This window comes from Coregonus lavaretus (genome assembly GCF_964263955.1).
Source record: "Coregonus lavaretus genome assembly, chromosome: 30".
In the NCBI taxonomy this organism is placed as follows: domain Eukaryota; kingdom Metazoa; phylum Chordata; class Actinopteri; order Salmoniformes; family Salmonidae; genus Coregonus; species Coregonus lavaretus.
The window spans coordinates 33,517,781-33,542,385 of record NC_140017.1 but is presented as its reverse complement, the minus strand read 5'-3'; the positions used below and the strand labels follow the sequence as shown (position 1 = coordinate 33,542,385).

Here is a 24,605-nt window from a genome sequence, read left to right as displayed (position 1 = left end):
CCGCCTGGTATAGAGGTCCTGGATGGCAGGGAGCTTTGCCCCAGTGATGTACTGGGCCGTACGCACTACCCTCTGTAGTGCCTTGCGGTCAGAGGCCAAGCAGTTGCCATACCAGGCGGTGATGCAACCAGTCAGGATGCTCTCGATGGTGCAGCTGTAGAATTTTTTGAGGATCTGAGGACACCAATTGTGCAAGTTCTCCCACTTAAAAATATGAGAGAGGCCTGTAATTTTCATCATAGGTACACGTCAACTATGACAGACAAAATGAGGAAAAAAAATCCAGAAAATCACATTGTAGGATTTTTAATGAATTTATTTGCAAATTATGGTGGAAAATAAGTATTTGGTCAATAACAAAAGTTTCTCAATACTTTGTTATATACCCTTTGTTGGCAATGACACAGGTCAAACGTTTTCTGTAAGTCTTCACAAGGTTTTCACACACTGTTGCTGGTATTTTGGCCCATTCCTCCATGCAGATCTCCTCTAGAGCAGTGATGTTTTGGGGCTGTCGCTGGGCAACACGGACTTTCAACTCCCTCCAAAGATTTTCTATGGGGTTGAGATCTGGAGACTGGCTAGGCCACTCCAGGACCTTGAAATGCTTCTTACGAAGCCACTCCTTCGTTGCCCGGGCGGTGTGTTTGGGATCATTGTCATGCTGAAAGACCCAGCCACGTTTCATCTTCAATGCCCTTGCTGATGGAAGGAGGTTTTCACTCAAAATCTCACGATACATGGCCCCATTCATTCTTTCCTTTACACGGATCAGTCATCCTGGACCCTTTGCAGAAAAACAGCCCCAAAGCATGATGTTTCCACCCCCATGCTTCACAGTAGGTATTGTGTTCTTTGGATGCAACTCAGCATTCTTTGTCCTCCAAACACGACAAGTTGAGTTTTTACCCAAAAGTTCTATTTTGGTTTCATCTGACCATATGACATTCTCCCAATCCTCTTCTGGATCATCCAAATGCACTCTAGCAAACTTAAGATGGGCCTGGACATGTACTGGCTTAAGCAGGGGGACACATCTGGCACTGCAGGATTTGAGTCCTTGGCGGCGTAGTGTGTTACTGATGGTAGGCTTTGTTACTTTGGTCCCAGCTCTCTGCAGGTCATTCACTAGGTCCCCCCGTGTGGTTCTGGGATTTTTGCTCACCGTTCTTGTGATCATTTAGACCCCACGGGGTGAGATCTTGCGTGGAGCCCCAGATCGAGGGAGATTATCAGTGGTCTTGTATGTCTTCCATTTCCTAATAATTGCTCCCACAGTTGATTTCTTCAAACCAAGCTGCTTACCTATTGCAGATTCAGTCTTCCCAGCCTGGTGCAGGTCTACAATTTTGTTTCTGGTGTCCTTTGACAGCTCTTTGGTCTTGGCCATAGTGGAGTTTGGAGTGTGACTGTTTGAGGTTGTGGACAGGTTATACTGATAACAAGTTCAAACAGGTGCCATTAATACAGGTAACGAGTGGAGGACAGAGGAGCCTCTTAAAGCAGAAGTTACAGGTCTGTGAGAGCCAGAAATCTTGCTTGTTTGTAGGTGAACAAATACTTATTTTCCACCATAATTTGCAAATAAATTCATAAAAAATCCTACAATGTGATTTTCTGGATTTCTTTTTCTCAATTTGTCTGTCATAGTTGACGTGTACCTATGATGAAAATTACAGGCCTCTCTCATCTTTTTAAGTGGGAGAACTTGCACAATTGGTGGCTGACTAAATACTTTTTTCCCCCACTGTATTTTACCAAATAGAGCTATCTTCTGTATACCCCCCCTACCTTGTCACAACACAACTGATTGGCTCAAACGCATTAAGGAAATAAATTCCACAAATTCACTTTTAAGAAGGCACACCTGTTAATTGAAATGCATTCCAGGTGACTACCTCATGAAGCTTGTTGAGAGAATGCCAAGAGTGTACAAAGCTTTCATCAAGGCAAAGGGTGGCTACTTTGAAGAACCTCAAATATACCATATATTTTGATTTGTTTAACACTTTTTTGGTTACTACATGATTCAATGTGTTATTTCATAGTTTTGATGTCTTCACTATTATTCTACAATGTAGAAAATAGTTTAAAAAATAAAGAAAAAACCTGGAATGAGTAGGTGTGTCCAAACTTTTGACTGGTACTGTATATATATCCGAATTGGGCTGTCTGTGTAAAGCAGCCTCTGTAGTCTAGAGGAGCCTGCTTTGAAAGGTGACAACTCAATGTCTTCAATAATTTTAAACTGAGGTATCTAATATTGAACTGTCAGAAATTTCAGTCATGCCTTAGAAAATATCAATTGATTTAACTGCACATTGATTAGATTACTGCCTTAATTGTTTATGAGAAATCTTCACTGAAATCAGTGTGTCTATTTACACCAAATATTAGCCAAAGATGAAATGTAATACTATGTTATACATTGATTACACATGTTCAATATGTAAAATGCTATGGCTTTAGATTGAGCACTTTAGTGATAGGTTAAACGTTTGGAGAAAGTTGTAAGTAGATCATCTTTATATTTTCCCTTTGAATTTATGTAAAGACAGAAATCACTATTACATCATGCATGTATGCATTTGAGTCAACAGCAATACACAAATATTAAAGAGTAAATGGAAATAATGTTATGGAAAGAAAGCCCTGATTTTCAGAGATTAAATCTTATTGTGACATAATACATGTTCCAATGGCTTGTACAGTGTACATTACATGAAATAAAATAATATTTTCTGAACAATTCAAATACAGAAACATTACTTGTTCATACTTTCTCATACTTCATTTCACAGGATCTCTCACAATAACACATAATATTCTATACATGTTGAATGTGGATGGCAATTGCCTACAGAATGTAATCCTGTATGGCGATAGTATTCCAGCTGGGTGTGTACGTTACTATATCAAGCCAGCCTCTCTTCCATTTTGCCTCCTGTTACTACAGTGCATTCGGAAAGTATTCAGACACCTTGACTTTTTCCATATTTTGTTACGTTACAGCCTCTAAAATTGATTACATTAAACAAATCTCATCAATCTACACACAATACCCCATAATCACAAAGCAAAAACAGGTTTTTAGACATTTTTGCAAATGTATAAAAAATTTAAAACAGAAATACCTTATTTACATAAGTATTCATTATGGGGTATTGTGTGTAGATTGATGAGGACATTTAAAAATAAAATAAACATTTATCCATTTTAGAATAAGGCTGTAATGAAACAAAATGTGGAAAAAGTCAAGGGGTCTGAATACTTTCCGAATGCACTGTACATCAAGTCAGCCTTGCTACCATGCGGCCTCCTGTCTTTCCTTACCGGTACTGTACGACAGCTGTTTAAACTGATCAGACCAGCAAATGATATGACATCACTAGAATACACACATTATTGAGAAACACACAGATTGTGATTACCATTGTTTAATTTATGGAAAAATACAATACATCCATTTCCTTTTAATTTCAGAACACATAAGAAAACATAATGCTACATTGCTACATGATGGTATGTTTCTAGAAATTAAACAAACATGGATTACAGGTCAATATTCAGTATAACAACACCACCTACAATATGCCAATAGCAAAAACGTAGATTCACAGAGTGATTTTTAAAGGTTTCAACAGACAGGTATTTTAACATTCCTTTGCCTTCTACACATAAATTGGTCAATACATTGCTCCACATAACCTTTTCTGTAATGTACATCAAACATTAAACAATTAAATTATTGATGGCAAATAGAAAAATCAATTTTCTTCAAATAGGTATGACCTCACTGTTTTAAAATAAGTGAGAATATTCTGTATAATCATTTTTATTAGAACAATAATAACAACAATCAATCATAATAGTCATATCATAACGATAACCTTAATATCAATCTTTCATTATTCAATAAAATATTATTATTTGTGTATTCAGGGAAGCTATGGAACTGCTTTAAATCCTCCTTTTCTGTGCAAGTGAGTATGCGTGTGATCATGCATGTTTTAGTGTGTGTCTGTGTTTTAGTGTGTGTCTGTGTTTTAGTGTGTGTGTGTGTGTTTTAGTGTGTGTGTGTGTGTGTTTTAGTGTGTGCGTGTGTTTTAGTGTGTGCGTGTGTTTTAGTGTGTGTGTGTGTGTTTTAGTGTGTGTGTGTGTGTGTGTTTTAGTGTGTGTGTGTGTGTTTTAGTGTGTGTGTGTGTGTGTACTGTATTAGGAGCAGAAGGCAGACTGCAGCTCTTTGAAGGCAGCCCGCCTCTGTTTCATATCCAGCGCCTGTCTCTTCTGTTCCTCCTGCTCCTCTCGGATCTCAGCCTCAAACTTACTGCCCACCTTCAGAGCCTGCACCTGCACCATACAACACACTATTAGATCTACAGTACAGCAAGGGATTATACAGTGCATTTGGAAAGTATTCAGACCTTTGACTTCTTCCACATTTTGTTACATTACAGCCTTATTCTAAAATTGATTAAATTAATTGTTTTCCTCATCAATCTACATACAATACCCCATAATGACAAAGAGAAAACATGTTTTTCAACATTTTTGCATATGCATACTGAGTAAAGGGTCTGAATACTTATGTAAATAAGATATCAGTTCTTTTATTATTAATACATTTGCAAAAATTTCTAAAAACCTGTTTTTGCTTTGTCATTAGCTGAGTGCTTGTGACCCGTATACTGTGACCTGTATTTCCTCAAGTCTTCACAACTATACATCTGGGACACTTAACACACATCACACACCCTCCCCTTGTCCAATCACCCTGGTTCGTCATGGGCATTGATTCTATAACGTTGACACATAACCAACCCTTTTCACACACACACACACACACACACACACATACTCTCTCTCTCTCCTCTTCCTCTATCCCATTCCTACCTTAGCCTCGAAGAAGTCCCGTGCCCCCATGACTCCCTCTGTGGAGACGTCTATCTCAGACAGTCTGGCCAGAGCTATCAGACCACTCTCCTCCTGCAGCTCGCCTGCTGCTGCTCGCCTGAAGATCAGCAGGAACTGGAGGAGAGAGGAAAACATCAGGGTGGGTGAGAGAGGCTCAGACAGAACTACACATATCTATACTTTTTAGGTCAGTAGATTGTAGAATATATACAGTGAGGGAATAAAGTATTTGATCCCCTGCTGATTTTGTACGTTTGCCCACTGACAAAGACATGATCAGTCTATCATTTTAATGGTAGGTTTATTTGAACAGTGAGAGACAGAATAACAACAACAAAATCCAGAAAAACGCATGTCAAAAATTTTAGAAATTGATTTGCATTTTAATGTTTCCACCTCCACGTTTGACGGTGGGGATGGTGTTCTTGGGGTCATAGGCAGCATTCCTCCTTCTCCAAACACGGTGAGTTGAGTTGATGCCAAAGGGCTCGATTTTGGTCTCATCTGACCACAACACTTTCACCCAGTTCTCCTCTGAATCATTCAGATGTTCATTGGCAAACTTCAGACGGGCCTGTATTTGTGCTTTCTTGAGCAGGGGGACCTTGCGGGCGCTGCAGGATTTCAGTCCTTCACGGCTTAGTGTGTTACCAATTGTTTTCTTGGTGTATATGGTCCCAGCTGCCTTGAGATCATTGACAAGATCCTCCCGTGTAGTTCTGGGCTGATTCCTCACCGTTCTCATGATCATTGCAACTCCACGAGGTGAGATCTTGCATGGAGCCCCAGGCCGAGGGAGATTGACAGTTCTTTTGTGTTTCTTCCATTTGCGAATAATCGCACCAACTGTTGTCACCTTCTCACCAAGCTGCTTGGCGATGGTCTTGTAGCCCATTCCAGCCTTGTGTAGGTCTACAATCTTGTCCCTGACATCCTTGGAGAGCTCTTTGGTCTTGGCCATGGTGGAGTGTTTGGAATCTGATTGATTGATTGCTTCTGTGGACAGGTGTCTTTTAAACAGGTAACAAGCTGAGATTAGGAGCACTCCCTTTAAGAGTGTGCTCCTAATCTCAGCTCGTTACCTGTATAAAAGACACCTGTGAGCCAGAAATCTTTCTGATTGAGAGGGGGTCAAATACTTATTTCCCTCATTAAAATGCAAATCAATTTATAACATTTTTGACATGCGTTTTTCTGGATTTTTGTTTGGTTTTTCTGTCTCTCACTGTTCAAATAAACCTACCATTAAAATTATAGACTGATCATTTCTTTGTCAGTGGGCAAACGTACAAAATCAGCAGGGGATCAAATACTTTTTTCCCTCACTGTACTCCCTTATTACAGTGCCCTGCACATTGTGAAATAAACACGAAGATGTTATTGTAGGTCATAGTTTATTTTTGTTGCTCTAAAAACAGCTACGAAGTGATTTTTTGCCAAATATAGGGTCCTACATTTAATGTACTGCCACAACAATTGTATGTCATAACTTGCAATCCCTACAAAGCTTCACAACACCAATAATTACCTAACAGTCTAATATCATAACATCATATAGAAGTGATAACGGTTCCTTCTAATATCATAACATCATATAGAAGTGATAACGGTTCCTTCTAATATCATAACATCATATAGAAGTGATAACGGTTCCTTCTATTAAAATAACATCATATAATTTAGAAGTGATAACGGTTCCTTCTAATATCATAACATCACATAGAAGTGATAATGGATCCTTCTAATATCATAACATCATATAGAAGTGATAATGGTTCCTTCTAATAACATAACATCATATAGAAGTGATAACTGTTCCTTCTAATATCATAACATCATATAGAAGTGATAACTGTTCCTTCTAATATCATAACATCATATAGAAGTGATAACTGTTCCTTCTAATATCATAACATCATATAGAAGTGATAACGGTTCCTTCTAATATCATAACATCATATAGAAGTGATAATGGTTCCTTCTAATAACATAACATCATATAGAAGTGATAACGGTTCCTTCTAATATCATAACATCATATAGAAGTGATAATGGTTCCTTCTAATATCATAACATCATATAGAAGTGATAACGATTCCTTCTAATATCATAACATCACATAGAAGTGATAATGGATCCTTCTAATATCATAACATCATATAGAAGTGATAATGGTTCCTTCTAATAACATAACATCATATAGAAGTGATAACTGTTCCTTCTAATATCATAACATCATATAGAAGTGATAACTGTTCCTTCTAATATCATAACATCATATAGAAGTGATAACTGTTCCTTCTAATATCATAACATCATATAGAAGTGATAATGGTTCCTTCTAATAACAATAACATCATATAGAAGTGATAACGGTTCCTTCTAATAACATAACATCATATAGAAGTGATAATGGTTCCTTCTAATATCATAACATCATATAGAAGTGATAACGGTTCCTTCTAATATCATAACATCATATAGAAGTGATAACTGTTCCTTCTAATATCATAACATCATATAGAAGTGATAACTGTTTATTCTAATATCATAACATCATATAGAAGTGATAATGGTTCCTTCTAATAACATAACATCATATAGAAGTGATAACGGTTCCTTCTAATAACATAACATCATATAGAAGTGATAATGGTTCCTTCTAATATCATAACATCATATAGAAGTGATAACTGTTCCTTCTAATATCATAACATCATATAGAAGTGATAACGGTTCCTTCTAATAACATAACATCATATAGAAGTGATAATGGTTCCTTCTAATAACATAACATCATATAGAAGTGATAACGGTTCCTTCTAATAACATAACATCATATAGAAGTGATAATGGTTCCTTCTAATATCATAACATCATATAGAAGTGATAACTGTTCCTTCTAATATCATAACATCATATAGAAGTGATAACGGTTCCTTCTAATAACATAACATCATATAGAAGTGATAATGGTTCCTTCTAATATCATAACATCATATAGAAGTGATAATGGTTCCTTCTAATAACATAACATCATATAGAAGTGATAACGGTTCCTTCTAATATCATAACATCATATAGAAGTGATAATGGTTCCTTCTAATATCATAACATCATATAGAAGTGATAACGATTCCTTCTAATATCATAACATCACATAGAAGTGATAATGGATCCTTCTAATATCATAACATCATATAGAAGTGATAATGGTTCCTTCTAATAACATAACATCATATAGAAGTGATAACTGTTCCTTCTAATATCATAACATCATATAGAAGTGATAACTGTTCCTTCTAATATCATAACATCATATAGAAGTGATAACTGTTCCTTCTAATATCATAACATCATATAGAAGTGATAATGGTTCCTTCTAATAACAATAACATCATATAGAAGTGATAACGGTTCCTTCTAATAACATAACATCATATAGAAGTGATAATGGTTCCTTCTAATATCATAACATCATATAGAAGTGATAACGGTTCCTTCTAATATCATAACATCATATAGAAGTGATAACTGTTCCTTCTAATATCATAACATCATATAGAAGTGATAACTGTTTATTCTAATATCATAACATCATATAGAAGTGATAATGGTTCCTTCTAATAACAATAACATCATATAGAAGTGATAATGGTTCCTTCTAATAACATAACATCATATAGAAGTGATAACGGTTCCTTCTAATAACATAACATCATATAGAAGTGATAATGGTTCCTTCTAATATCATAACATCATATAGAAGTGATAACTGTTCCTTCTAATATCATAACATCATATAGAAGTGATAACGGTTCCTTCTAATAACATAACATCATATAGAAGTGATAATGGTTCCTTCTAATAACATAACATCATATAGAAGTGATAACGGTTCCTTCTAATAACATAACATCATATAGAAGTGATAATGGTTCCTTCTAATATCATAACATCATATAGAAGTGATAACGGTTCCTTCTAATATCATAACATCATATAGAAGTGATAACGGTTCCTTCTAATATCATAACATCATATAGAAGTGATAACGGTTCCTTCTAATAACATAACATCATATAGAAGTGATAACGGTTCCTTCTAATATCATAACATCATATAGAAGTGATAACGGTTCCTTCTAATATCATAACATTTTACATTTACATTTACGTCATTTAGCTGATGCTTTTATCCAGAGCGACTTACAGTTAGTGCATATATTATTATTTTCATACTGGCCCCCCGTGGGAAACGAACCCACAACCCTGGCGTTGCAAACGCCATGCTCTATCAACTGAGCTACCTCCCTGCCTGCCATTCCCTTCCCATACCCTGGACGACGCTGGGCCAATTGTGCGCCGCCCCATTGGTCTCCCGGTTGCGGCCGGCTACAGCAGAGCCTGGATAACATCATATAGACGTGATAACAACTGTTCATGTCTGTGGGTTTAGTGTCAGAACTGTCCTCCTATGAGAAGTGATTTCTGTATGCGACCTTGGTGTAGCGACCTGATATCAATCAACCAAATTTTATAAAGCCCTTTTTACGTCAGCAGTTGTCACAAAGTACTATACTGATACCCAGCCTAAAACCACAAAGCGCAAGCAATTCAGATGCAGAAGCAGAGTGGCTAGGGAAAACTCCCTAGAAAGGCAGGAACCTAGGAAGACACCTAGAGAGGAACCAGGCTCAGAGGGGTGATAGAATTCTCCATCTAGCCTGACCACCAGTGGTCCTAGGGGGACTGTGCTGTGTAATGGGATATGTCTGTGTGGAACCCTGCTACTCCAATCAGGAGAATGAGAGGCAAAGAGAAGCAAGCATTTGGCTTTAGTCAATACCTCAGAGCTGAAACACAACAGAGTCTTTGTATCTCTGTTCAGCTGCCCCTATCACCTGTTATACCCTGTGAGTGTGTGAGAGAGAACGAGAGAGGGGGTAGGAAAGATGCAGAGAGAGAGACCCAAGAGAGAAAGAGAGAGCTCAAAGACATTGCTCCTGCATTTTCCAGCATGTTTTTACAAAAAATATAGATTTAGAGTTAGATAAACTTAGATTTTTTTGGCAGGGACATATACAGGATGCTACCCTCCACAACATAACCTTCATTCCAAACCAAAACTCCAAACCTACAACTTGATTTTGGACGGAATTACCTGGAAGGCTTTCTACTACCAAGGATTACTATTCCCAAACTATACAGCAAATGCTCTGGCAAACAAACAGAAACCTGAAAACACCATCCAACCTGCAACTGAGTGAGTAATGTTTAGTCTGAAACAATTTTTTACTTTCAAAAACCAAGAAGAAAAATACATTACAATGATATATTTTACTTTATAAGGACTGAATGCTAAGGCTACCAAGCTTGCTAGTACAAAGAGATACAACTTCAATTAGTACTGATGTGTGAAGTGAGAGGTGTCAAAGCCCTTGAGCCCAACAATGGCAGGAGAGTCGCACAGTCTACCCCAACCAAATGGAAAGGCCTTAGAAGCACCCTCCCGCTGTTCAGAGGTAATTAAAAGACAGTACCCCCTGTATGTAAAGAATGATAAGACACGAAGAGTACAAAATGAAGCTCCCTATGGGAAATCAGGAGACACTTTTTGCTGACTTTTATAAAAATGGAACATAAGCAACCTTATCTTCCACACAGACCATCCCCAGGCATGGCACAGTGCTATACTAGCACACTACCCCTCTGTTAAGAGGGGGGGGGGTGTTAGCGATGGGTGGAAACTCAGGATACTAGACAATGAGGACTCTGAGTCAGCTAATATAAATCTCTATAAATCTGGAACAGTATTGGTCCAGGGCAACACCAAACAGTTCCAGCTGGACTTTTACCTAATCAAAGAAATAGCTCAGCAGGAGAAGCTCTCCCTTGAGAAAGATACCCCCACCCCGAGCGGGTCAGACCAGACCTTTTCAATAAATAACCCCACAGACGAGCAACCCCAAGCAGAAAGTCAACTTCCCAGCACAGAGTACTACTCCCTCATTGAAATGAAGGATACATTCACCCAGCTGGAGGTAAGGCAGGTGGTGCTGGAACAGCAGGTGATTACACTCCAGTCAGCGCAGACCCAGACAACAGTTCAGCACAACAACACCCCCTTAACTAGACCTGAAGAGCTGGAGGTGGAGAGAGACTTATCTGCACTCTGGACTGTGGTGAGACAACATCAACAGGAGAAAGAGCAGGAGCAGGAGAAGAACAGAGCACTACAGGAGAGGATCAGAGTGCTGGAGGAGAAGGTGAGAACGATGTCGGGTGACAGAGAACAACTCATTAGCGAGCTGGCCACCCCCGCAGAGAAGCCAGCAGAACAGCCCACCTCAGATTCTGACCAAAGTCTCGACACAGCAGCAGAACAGTACACCCTAGACCCTGACCATAGCCTCGACATCACAGCCTGACAAACAAATGAAGAACCCCAAGCCCTGGGGACCCCAACACCTCTGAGCAACCCCCCTGTCAGACACCCTGATAGTCCTCATGACGACCCCCCCACACCCACTGAAGACATACACAAGCCACAGATTGTATTCCTTATGGACTCAAACGGGAAATACATAAAATTAAATAAACTTTTCCCCAAACACACAGTGTCTAAACTCTGGTGTCCAAACACCCAGCGCGCCCTAGACCTTCTGTCTGAGGACCAACTAGGATCACCCAGCCACATAATAATACACACAGGCACAAACGACCTGAGAACACAGCAGGAAAGGGTGGCCACAGTACTCAAGGGAGTGATAGAAAAAGCTTATTCTACTTTCCCCAACGCACAAGTGGCTATCTCAACCCTGCTACCACGAAAATATTTCAACCCTACTACCATACAGCAGGTAAACGCAAGTATTTCCCGTGACTGTGCCTCAAAACCAAATGTCTACCTGGCCCACCACTCCACCCTGGACGTGAACAGCCTTTACGACCAGGTCCACCTATACAAGGCAGCAGTGCCCACCTTCGCCCGGACCCTAAAGGGGGCCTCAACATGAAAGTCACACATACGCCCAGGCTGTGAGCAGGCAAACAGGCCCAACCCCCACTCTTACACTAGCCCAAGACAATGGCATGTACCAGATGCTCAGCAGGCTCTGCTCACAATTTCTGGCCTGAGGCCAAACCACACGACCAACAACATTAGACACTTTATGGAACACAAAGCCTTCACTATTTCATCCTGGAATATCCAAGGCCTGAGGCCATCTGCCTTTGGCCTAAAGAGCAGGAACCTGGACTTCACCAAAGAAATCGGAAATAAAGACATTGTCATCCTACAAGAAACATGGTATAGAGGAGACGGACCCACTGGTTGCCCTCTAGGTTAAAGAGAGCTGGTAGTCCCATCCACCAAACTACCAGGTGTGAAACAGGGAAGGGACTCAGGGGGCATGCTAATTTGGTATAGAGCAGACCTAACTCACTCTATTAAATTAATCAAAACAGGAACATTTTACATTTGGCTAGAAATTCAAAAGGAAATTATCTCAACAGAGAAAAATGTCCTCCTGTGTGCTACCTATATCCCCCCACTAGAATCCCCATACTTTAATGAAGACAGCTTCTCCATCCTGGAGGGGGAAATCAATCATTTCCAGACCCAGGGACATGTACTAGTCTGTGGCGACCTAAATGCCAGAACTGGACAAGAACCTGACACCCTCAGCACACAGGGGGACAAACACCTACCTGGAGGTGACAGCATTCCCTCCCCAATATGCCCCCCTAGGCACAACTACGACAACATAACCAACATTAACGGGTCACAACTCCTGCAGCTCTGTCGCACACTGGGTATGTACATAGTCAATGGTAGGCTTCGAGGGGACTCCTATGGTAGGTACACCTATAGCTCATCTCTTGGCAGTAGTACTGTAGACTACTTTATCACTGACCTCAACGCAGAGTCTCTCAGAGCATTCACAGTCAGCCCACTGACACCCCTATCAGACCACAGCAAAATCACAGTCTACTTCAGGGTTCTTCAATTCCGGACCTGGAGGGCCAAAACACCTCTGTTTTTCATCCTCTCCTTCTAATCAGGGGCTAATTCAGACCTGGGACACCAGGTGAGTGCAATTAACTACCAGGTAGAAATAAAAAACAGAATTGTTTCGGCCCTCCAGGACCGGAATTGAAGAACCCTGGTCTACTTGAACAGAGCAATACTCAATCATGAGGCGTCAAAGCCAAAGGAACTGAATAATATTAAGAAATGCTATAGATGGAAGGAAAGTAGTGTCGAAACCTACCAAAAAACAATTAGGCAACAACAAATTCAATCCCTTTTAGACAACTTCCTGGACAAAATGTTCCACTAACCTCTCAGCTTCCCTATCAAATCTAAAAATATCTAACAGAAAACCGAAGAAAAGTAACAACAGTGACAAATGGTTTGATGAAGAATGCAAAAACCTAAGAAAGAAATTGAGAAACCTATCCAACCAAAAACATACAGTGGGGAGAACAAGTATTTGATACACTGAAAATCACATTGTATGATTTGTAAGTAATTAATTTGCATTTTGTTGCATGACATAAGTATTTGATACATCAGAAAAGCAGAACTTAATATTTGGTACAGAAACCTTTGTTTGCAATTACAGAGATCATACGTTTCCTGTAGGTCTTGACCAGGTTTGCACACACTGCAGCAGGGATTTTGGCCCACTCCTCCATACAGACTTTCTCCAGATCCTTCAGGTTTCGGGGCTGTCGCTGGGCAATACGGACTTTAAGCTCCCTCCAAAGATTTTCTATTGGATTCAGGTCTGGAGACTGGCTAGGCCACTCCAGGACCTTGAGATCCTTCTTATGGAGCCACTCCTTAGTTGCCCTGGCTGTGTGTTTCGGGTCGTTTTCATGCTGGAAGACCCAGCCACGACCCATCTTCAATGCTCTTACTGAGGGAAGGAGGTTGTTGGCCAAGATCTCGCCCCATCCATCCTCCCCTCAATATGGTGCAGTTGTCCTGTCCCCTTTGCAGAAAAGCATCCCCAAAGAATGATGTTTCCACTTCCATGCTTCACGGTTGGGATGGTGTTCTTGGGGTTGTACTCATCCTTCTTCTTCCTCCAAACACGGCGAGTGGAGTTTAGACCAAAAAACTATATTTTTGTCTCATCAGACCACATGACCTTCTCCCATTCCTCCTCTGGATCATCCAGATGGTCATTGGCAAACTTCAGATGGGCCTGGACATGCGCTGGCTTGAGCAGGGGGACCTTGCGTGCACTGCAGGATTTTAATCCATGACGGCGTAGTGTGTTACTAATGGTTTTCTTTGAGACTGTGGACCCAGCTCTCTTCAGGTCATTGACCAGGTCCTGCCGTGTAGTTCTGGGCTGATCCCTCACCTTCCTCATGATCATTGAAGCCCCACGAGGTGAGATCTTGCAGGTGTCTTTTATACAGGTAACGAGTTCAAACAGGTGCAGTTAATACAGGTAATGAGTGGAGAACAGGAGGGCTTCTTAAAGAAAAACGAACAGGTCTGTGAGAGCCGGAATTCTTACTGGTTGGTAGGTGATCAAATACTTATGTCATGCAATAAAATGCAAATTAATTACTTAAAAATCATACAATGTGATTTCCTGGATTTTTATTTTAGATTCCGTCTCTCACAGTTGAAGTGTACCTATGATAAAAATTACAGACCTCTACATGCTTTGTAAGTAGGAAAACCTGCAAAATCGGCAGTGTATCAAATACTTGTTCTCCCCACTGTACATAATATGACATTTGAAATGTCTTTATTCTTTTGGAATTTCTGAGTGTAATGTTTACTGTTAATATAAAAAAATTATTTCACTTTTGTTTACTCTCTACTTCACTTGCTTTGGCAATGTTAACATACGTTTCCCATGCCAATAAAAGCCCTTAAATTGAAATTGAATTGAGAGGGAGGGGAATATGAGGGAGAAGGGAGAGGGAGGGGGTAGGAAAGAGAAGGAGAGAGAGAGGGAAGTAGGAAAGATAAGGAGGGAGAGAGGGAAGTAGGAAAGATAAGGAGGGAGAGGGAGAGGAGTAAGAAGGGCGAGGGAGGGGGTAGGAAAGAGAAGGAGAGAGAGAGGGAAGTAGGAAAGATAAGGAGGGAGAGGGAGAGGAGTAAGAAGGGCGAGGGAGGGGGTAGGAAAGAGAAAAAGAGAGAGGGAGGGGAGTAAGAGGGATACGGGGAGATAGCCTCAGCCCCCTCCCATGAAATAAGTCATGCAGAAGTGTGCTCTACCTGTTGTAATCAGCTTCTTTCGCTCTAAATTCAATGCAATTCAAAGGGCTTTATTGGCATGGGAAACATATGTTTACATTGCTAAAGCAAGTGAAATAGACAAGAAATAAAAGGGAAATAAACAAGGGAAATACATTTTAAAAAAATTAACAGTAAACATTATACACACAAAAGTTGTTAAATAATATAGACATTTCAAATGTTATATTATTAGCAATGTTGTAACAATGTGCAAATAGTTGAAGTATGAAAGGGAAAATAAATAAACAGATAAATATAGGTTGTATTTACAATGGTGTTTGTGCTCCACTGGTTGCCCTTTTCCTCCCTCTCTCTCTCTCTCTCTCTCTCTCTCTCCACATTTTGTTGTGTTACAGCCTGAATTCAAAATGGATTTTGACAATACCCCATAATGACAAAGTGAAAACATGTTTTAAGAAATGTTTGCACATTTATTGAAAATGAAATGCAGAAATATCTCATTTACAGTATTCACACCCCTGAGTCAATATTTTGTAGAAGCACCTTTGTTTTTGTTTTTTGGCAGTGATTACAGCTGTGAGTCTTTATGGGTAAGTCTTTAAAAGCTTTCCACACTTGGATTGTGCAACATTAACACATTATTCTTTCCAAAATTCTTCAAGCTCTGTCAAATTGGTTGTTGATCATTGCTAGACACCATTTTCAGGTCTTGCCATAGATTTTCTTGTAGATTTAAGTCAAAACTGTAACTCGGCCACTCAGGAACATTCACTGTCTTCTTGGTAAGCAACTCCAGTGTAGATATGGCCTTATGTTTTAGGTTATTGTCAGCTGAAAGGTGAATTAATCTCCCAGTGTCTGGTGAAAAGCAGACTGAACCAGGTTTTCCTCTAGGATTTTGCCTGTGCTTAGCTCCATTCCATTTATTTTTTGTCCTGAAAAACTCCCCAGTCCTTAACGATTACAGGCATACCCATAACATGATGCAGCCACCACTATACTTGAAAATATGGAGAGTGGTACTCAGTCATGTGTTGTATTGTATTTGCCCCAAACATAACACTTTGTATTCAGGACAAAAAGTTTATTGTTCTGCCACATTTTTTTGCAGTATTACTTTAGTGCCTTGTTTCAAACAGGATGCCTGTTTTGGTATATTTTTATTGAGTACAGGCTTCCTTCTTTTCACTCTGTCAATTAGGTTAGTATTGTGGAGTAACTACAATGTTGTTGATACATCCTCAGTTTTCTCCTATCACAGCCATTCAACTCTGTAACTGTTTTAAAGTCACCATTGGCCTCATGGTGAAATCCCTGAGTGGTATCCTTCCTCTCCGGCAACTGAGTTAGGAAGGACGCCTGTACCTTTGCAGTGACTGGGTGTATTGATACACCATCCAAAGTGTAATTAAAAACTTCATCATGCTCAAAGGGATATTCAATGTCTGCTTTTTTTTTTTTTTACCCATCTACCAATAGGTGCCCTTCTTTGCGAGACATTGGAAAACCTCCCTGGTCTTTGTGGTTGAATCTGTGTTTGAAATTCACTGTTCAAATGAGGGACCTTACAGATAATTGTATGTGTGGGGTACAGAGATGAGGTAGTCATTCAAAAATCATGTTAAACATTATTATTACACACAGAGTGAGTCCATGCAACTTATTATGTGACTTATTAAGCAAATTTTTACTCCTGAACTTATTTATGCTTGCCATAACAAAGGGGTTGAATACTTATTGACTCAAGACATTTGAGATTTTCATTTTTAATTCATTTGTAAACATTTCAAAAACATAATTCCAATTTCACATTATCGGGTATTTTGTGTAGGCCGGTGACAAAAAAATCTAAATGTAATCAATTTTAAATTCAGGTTGTAACACAACAAAATGTGGAAAAAGTCAAGGAGAGTGAATAGTTTCTGAAGGCACTGTATGTGTTACTGCAGTTAAAACATACACACTGTAATTAACAGGCCTTGTGAGGCATTGACTCACTCAGGCACACACACACACACACACAGGGAAATTGACATGGACGTAGACAGTACAGTACACACACCTCTCTGTAGCTCAGCTTGCCATCAAAGTCCTCGTCCACCTCCTTGATCATGTTCTTGAGGCCCAGGTGGGTCTGAGGCGCTCCCAGCTTCTCCATCATCAGCTTCAACTCCATCAGGTCTATGAAGCCGTCCTTACCACCGTCAAAACTACAGAGAGAGGAGGGTAGCTCAATGAACTTCCATTATAACATCACAACTCTATGAAGCCCTCCTTAACACTGTCAAATCTACATACAGGTGTGTCTACATATAGCTATTGAGAGACGAAGGTACACAGACATTACACTACCTCACATTAAATTATCAGGAGAGGAAACATTTAAAGTCTGTCATAAAGGTCAAAAGCTATGGCCATAGATAGTTATATAGCCAACAACTAGAGGTGTTTCTCATGGTCAGGTCAAATGCTCAGCAAAACCTCATGGCTCTAGTAAGATATGTGCCAAACCTTTCTAAGTTCAGCCTAGACTGGCTGAAAGGCCCAATGTGGTGAAAGGCATCTATACCCTGATTCTGACCAGACTGCCACATCTAGACATAGAGATACAGGTCCTAAGCCTGCCAATGACATTAAACACACACACACACACACACAGGAGAGACAGACATGTTATGATAAAGGTATGATGTTGGGAATAGTGATCCAGGTGGTTGACACTAACCGGACAGTCCCCTGACAGCTGTCTGCGCTTGACTGACACACACAAACACCAACTTTCCCTAATAAATCACAGTAAACACACCACACAATAATTTGTCATCAGACACACAACAGATTAATCAAGGGTGTTGGGGGTCCTAGATAAACAGATCAAGGGAGTAATTGAAAAACAGAGAGCGACATGACTGAGTGAGATTGAGATAGAGTAGCAGTGTGTGTGTGTGTGTGTGTGTGTGTGTGTGTGTGTGTGTGTGTGTGTGTGTGTGTGTGTGTTTGTGAGATGGCATGCAAGGAGTCTGTCTGTCTATCTGACACAACAGTATTTATAGATCCTGTCACACAGCTGTTCGAGTGGCACTGGATCTGGGTGTGAGTGAGGAAACACACACACTCTCTCTCACACAGACACACACACACTCACACACACACACACAAGTGCTCCTATCTGCCAACACCTGAATGGTAGGAGTGTAATCTGGTCAGACCAGAGACCAAAGAGAGAGAGAGGTCATTGTTTCAGTCCAACTCTTCAAAGGCCTTAGGAACTAAACCCCCTCCCTTCAAAACAACCTGATTTAGGACTATTAACTTCCTAACATTCAGCCTAAAGATATCATCATCTCAGTAGCACAAAGGACCACTGATTTGAACCCCACCCCACACACATCACTTCAAAGGGAAACATTGCTTTACTAACGCTAAACATCCATCCCAAAATAAATCCTTGGTACGAATACAACCACTAATGAAACACGTTTTGTCCTGTTGAATATCAATCTACATCCACCCAATACTGTAACGCACCCAATACCTTCATTCCTGTTTGTGTCCCTGTCAAGCCTGCTGAATTACTTTTCACCATATTCATGCCCCTCACCCACACACACACACATTACACACACACACATAACACACACACACACACACACACACACACACACACACACACACACACACACACACACACACACACACACACAACACATTTCCTGCCATCTGTGTTCTAGGACAGCTGGTTCCGTTTGGCCCTCCACAGCTGACCAGTATGACAACTGTTCACAGCAACTGATGACCCCAGAGCAGCTTAGCAACTGTCACCTGTACGTACAGGACTCACTTCACAGCTTAGTGACAGGTCCTAGTCCAGCTCCTCAGCGGGGTAAGTCAGTATCTCACAACAACAACATGTTATGCTGAAAGAACAGAAAACCTGCCTGGTCAGAGGCACTTGAGTACTATGATCAGTAAAATACTACTCTGGGCTACTATTCCAGCCCCAGCATTCTACCACAATCTACCGACCGAAAGTCTGCCGAAAGCTTTGACGTAAAATAGATAAGACTGAAAGGCTGTTTGGCTATCGAAAAACTCAAAAGTGAGACGTTGCAAGAAAACAACAGTATTGTGGAATGTCTTCCTTTGTCAGGGAGTGGTGCCACAGCCCATAGTCAGGCCTTATTGTCCCACAGCTAACTTCCTGCAGTATGGTAATTATAGATACCAAGGCTTTTGGCATGGACACTGTATTTTTGGATCTCTCTCTCTCTCTCCCTCCCTCTCTCTCAACAGGAGTGTAATTCAGGTCACTCCTGCTGCTATAGGGCGTTCTAGTGTCTGAGTGAAGATGGAGCAGATAAGGGCCGGCTGATAGCGCCTACATCCTCATCTGTAATGCATCCCTCAGAAATCACAGTGACTAACACGTTACCAGAGGCTGTTTTTAGATCAGTGACTCAATCAAAAGTCAGAATTGTGACTACACTCTTAGAAAAAAGGGTTCCAAAAGGGTTATTCTGTTGTCCCCATAGGAGAACCATTTTTGGTTCCATGTATAACTATTTTGGGTTCCATGTAGAACCCTCTGTGTAAAGGGTTTTACATGGAACTCAAAAGGGTTCTACCTGGAACCAAAAAGGTTATTCAAAGGGTTATCTTATGGGGACAGCCGAATAACACTTTTAGGTTCTATATAGCACCTTTTTTTCTAAGAGTGTAGTGTTGATGATGAGTTCGAGTTATGCAGAGTTAAAAGGCAGGGACGGGTTAAGGCCTCTGGAATGCAGAGAAAGTGGGTGAGTGAGTGGGGCAGGATCAGGGAAGAGAGAGAGGGTGAGGAGGGATAGACCAAAAGATGATAGGGTGAGGCAGAGTGTAAAGGGGTGAGAGAAGGGGCAGAATTTAGGATGGAATGGCCCCAGCCCTGCCCTCAATCTAGCCTACCCACACTTAGAACATTCCAAAGTGCCCCATCCCTGGCCCTCACCCCAGCTAGGCTCTGCCACCACGACCGCATCCAAGAAAACTTTAGGACACAGACAGACTGGCCACTGCCCCCGCTGAGCATGTGTCTCACCCACATCTAGGTTACCCGCCAGTGCCTAGGTCAGAGGGTCAAGTACCCTGCATGCAAAGCTAAGGAGAGCAGGAGGAGATGAAACAGGGGTTGGGTAGATAAAGGAAGCAGTGTCCACTCAGAAAATAATGAGTCAGGCAAAGACAGCACACCTGACCTCTCCGCTTCAGCCAATGAAAAGCCTACAGAGAGATGATAGGATAAACTAAGGACATGGAGGTTTTACAGTACTTCAACTCACTGTGATCTAATTAATAATCAAGGTCTGAGCATTGCACAGAAACCAAACTCTAAAGCTTTGACAGTCTATACTTATGACACTTACGACACGGGTGGGTAATGCAGCTACACGTGTCTATCATGGGTGGGTAATGCAGCTACACGTGTCTATAATGCCTCAACATGTGTCTATCCTGGGTGGGTAATGCTGCAACACGTGTCTATCACAGATGGGTAATGCCTCAACATGTGTCTATCCTGGGTGGGTAATGCTGCAACACGTGTCTATCACGGGCTGGACATATGTCTAGGAAGTGCCCCAGTGATGGCTATAGGAGAGATGGATAAAACCTGCCCCGGGCAGGACAGCTTGAGAGCAAGCCATAGAGATAGAGAATGAAGAGCGAGAGAGAGGGGTGGGGGGGGGTCTTCATGGAAGAAAACAGAGGCAAAGGAGATAGAGGACACATTCAACCAACACAAGAGAATCTGGGGCAGTGTGTGTGTGGGTGTGTGTGAGAGAGAGAGAGAGAGAGAGAGAGAGAGAGAGAGAGAGAGAGAGAGGGGGGGGGGGGGGGCACGTTTACTAAATGTTTCTTCATGAGTGCATCTAAGTGCATGTTTGTCAATGAGAGGCGTGTTCAAGTAAGTTCACTATATCAACCCAACGTCCTCCTAAGGAAAGAGGGTGATATCAAGCCCCCCTCCTCTCTCCCTCTCTCTGTGACCCATTTTCCCCTCTACTTACTGAGTCTTCCTTTCCAACTGTGCTGAGAGCTAAATTAGGTCAAACTCAAATGTAAAACTCAAGTTTAAATACATAGTCCTGGAAAAACTGCAGTGTCACTGCATCTACCCAACAATCATTATCCTTCTCTACACTGTTTTCACATGCACCTGTAGCTACAAAGCTTTAGATGAACAGATGAACTGGAACAAAAGTATTAAAATGTCCTCATGTTCAATGTCTCCAACAGAAATGTAAGTAGTCTCCCCTATAGCTCTGAAGTAGTCTCCCCTATAGCTCTGAAGTAGTCTCCCCTATAGCTCTGAAGTAGTCTCCCCAATAGCTCTGAAGTAGGCTCCCCAATAGCTCTGAAGTAGGCTCCCCTATAGCTCTGAGGTAGTCTCCCCTATAGCTCTGAAGTAGTCTCCCCTATAGCTCTGAAGTAGTCTCCCCTATAGCTCTGAAGTAGGCTCCCCTATAGCTCTGAAGTAGGCTCCCCTATAGCTCTGAAGTAGGCTCCCCTATAGCTCTGAAGTAGGCTCCCCTATAGCTCTGAAGTAGGCTCCCCTATAGCTCTGAAGTAGTCTCCCCAATAGCTCTGAAGTAGTCTCCCCTATAGCTCTGAAGTAGGCTCCCCTATAGCTCTGAAGTAGGCTCCCCTATAGCTCTGAAGTAGGCTCCCCTATAGCTCTGAAGTAGGCTCCCCTATAGCTCTGAAGTAGTCTCCCCAATAGCTCTGAAGTAGTCTCCCCAATAGCTCTGAAGTAGTCTCCCCTATAGCTCTGAAGTAGGCTCCCCTATAGCTCTGAAGTAGGCTCCCCTATAGCTCTGAAGTAGTCTCCCCTATAGCTCTGAAGTAGTCTCCCGAATAGCTCTGAAGTAGTCTCCCCAATAGCTCTGAGCAAATACAGTACCTGGACACTACTAGTCTCACACACAGACGCTGTCCAGTCTCAATCTCCCCTCTCTCTCTCCCTCGCCAGAGAAACACTGTATACAGTAGGGTCTCCTCTCGTCAGTGGACACCCCTCACACACACACACACACACACACACACACACACACACACACACACACACAAAGATGCCATTGTCGCACAGGAGAGGGGGTGTCACTGGGGACACAGTGTTTGAGAAGAGCAGCCCTTGTCCCTCCAGTGAAAAAAGACAGTAGCACAATGGGGGACTGTACAGTTCCATTGGCCCAGGAGAAAACATTATTCTGGCCTGGTACAGAGGATGTCAGTAAAGCCCAGTATAGCCCCACATCCCCCCCCCACTGGGTCCATGAATTTCCTAAAGGGTTGGTGCTGCAGAGACCGGAGTGACAAAGCAGGCTCTAGCTACACACACACACACACACACACACACACACACACACACACACACACACACACAGCAGGTTTGTACAGTACGTAGTCTATGAGAGGATTAAATGAGAGGTAGAGAAAAGAGGGGGGGGGGGGGGGGGGGGGGGGGGGGGTTCGCCCTATACAATAACAATAACACTAGGCTAGCAACCTAGAGATTAATTATTGTCATGTAAGCTATATGGGAGATGAATTATTAATATTTATTCATGACAGAAATGGAAAGTGTTGAAGGCTAGATGAATACCATTCAGTCTGAAGTTCCACAACAATTTAACTCCACAAGCAGTAGACAGAGGTCACTAAGCTCAGTTCACCTTGTTAATTGTGTGGTCAGGTAGTTGTCTCCGACATAATATATAGGCTTCATCTCTTAAAACATGCATAGTGGAGTCCAGGGAACAAAAAATAACACTTTTAGGCTTTTGCTTATTATGAAAAGGCTATTTATGTTAGATGAATAATATTTTTATACAAACAACATGCATAGCTCAACTACCATTACACACTGTAACTACATTTCTAGGACATACCAGTTTTACAATTCAACCGAAAGTGGCGGGAGTCAAATGTTACAATTGACACAGTAGGCGGGATGAAATGTAACAGGCTGAGGAGTTAAATGTAACACTGTCTTCAATGGTAAAAAATGAAGGACAATTTAAAAATGATGATTATGATTTGAAACTGATATTTCGATGATAATACACTAAATTGACAACAAATATTTCCATTTGATCTTTCAGGCATGTCATATTGACCAAAAACGGAGTAACCAAAATTAAGATATTTTATATAAGATATTTTTAGCATTCAAAAGTCTGAATTTGACTTTTTTTGTAATTTTTCTAAGGTATTATCTGCTAATCTTGATATAAAGAAGTGACATTTTATATAATTATGTGAATGTGTCTAATTTACGATTTTAGGTACTGTGTTACAACGAACCCCCCCCCCCCCCCCCACAAAATAAAATAAAATAACAATTATTATTTAGATACATGGAGAATGGTTCCACAAGTCTATTATTTAAAAAATAGTATAATGTGTATAATTACACATTTGTGTCAATAAAACAACAAATAATTGATGGATTTAAACTAAACGTATTAGGCATTATCACATTTTATAACATCTTTCTAAATTGTTTCTAATTTGAGTTATTAAGCTGTTACAGTACAACTGACCCGGTGTTACTTTGTTCCCCTGCCACCCCTACAGACATAACTAAGGACACCTCTTTATCAAGTCAAGTCACAAAATAGGCTATAACCATTGCCACAAGAATGATATTAGAATGATATTCAAATAAAAATAAAGCCTACCGTTTGAAAATGTTCTCCATGTCTTTGATCTGTTTGCGGGAGAACTCTTTGAATTCCGTGTAAGGGTTGAACACCTTGGCTTGCTTGGGCGCCGCGTTCCCATCGTTGATGTCCAGTCTCCGGGTGAGTTTCGCCGTGAGTTCCGATGTGGCATCATTGACAACGACCACCACCTCTTTTTCCTGCGGCTCAGGGACAGGGTCGCTCGGTTTCACCGGGGTCTCCTCTGGTGCACACGGGTTGAATAGGGGAACCTGCTCTGCGGCCATCCTGGGCTGCAGTTTCCTCGCCAATTCGTCCGATGCCATGGTGCGTAGGAGACTCTTTGACTTCATGCGATGGAAGCGTGTGCCTAGCACTCAGGATGGAAGTCAGCTGTATCTGTCAGCTCGGAGTTTCAAGAGGGGGCGGAGCACAACGGAGCATCAGCATCAAAACATCCATTGAGCTATTTTACAACATCTGAAACTAAGTACAGGCAAGCCCAATCAAATGGGAGCATAAAACGGGGCAAGTAAAGGTGCAACACGAGCAGTCAAGGTGTTGTTCAATTAATTGCTTGATGGAGATGTTTTTAGATTGGAGCTAGTATTTGAGAGACATTATTGGTACGTTTGCTTGGTAATCCTTTGTATCGAGCCTATTTATTATAGCTGTGACGCAGGTACCAAAATGTAGCCTCCATCAAAAAGGAACTAAGGCAAAATTATCTGCGTTGGCCGGGAATCGAACCCGGGTCAA

General features: G+C 41.1%; 1 protein-coding gene across 1 annotated transcript; it reads right to left on the bottom strand.

Annotated features, from left to right (window-relative positions):
- Positions 1–3,407: 3,407 nt before the first annotated feature.
- LOC311105613 (EF-hand domain-containing protein D2-like) lies at positions 3,408–24,222 on the bottom strand. The gene is made up of 4 exons (XM_084147814.1): positions 23,865–24,222; positions 17,210–17,357; positions 4,894–5,028; positions 3,408–4,350 (listed from the first exon to the last, which is right to left on the bottom strand). Exons 1-4 carry the CDS (start codon positions 24,197–24,199, stop codon positions 4,216–4,218), a joined length of 753 nt encoding a protein of 250 aa, XP_084003940.1. The 5' UTR covers positions 24,200–24,222; the 3' UTR covers positions 3,408–4,215.
- Positions 24,223–24,605: the final 383 nt, after the last annotated feature.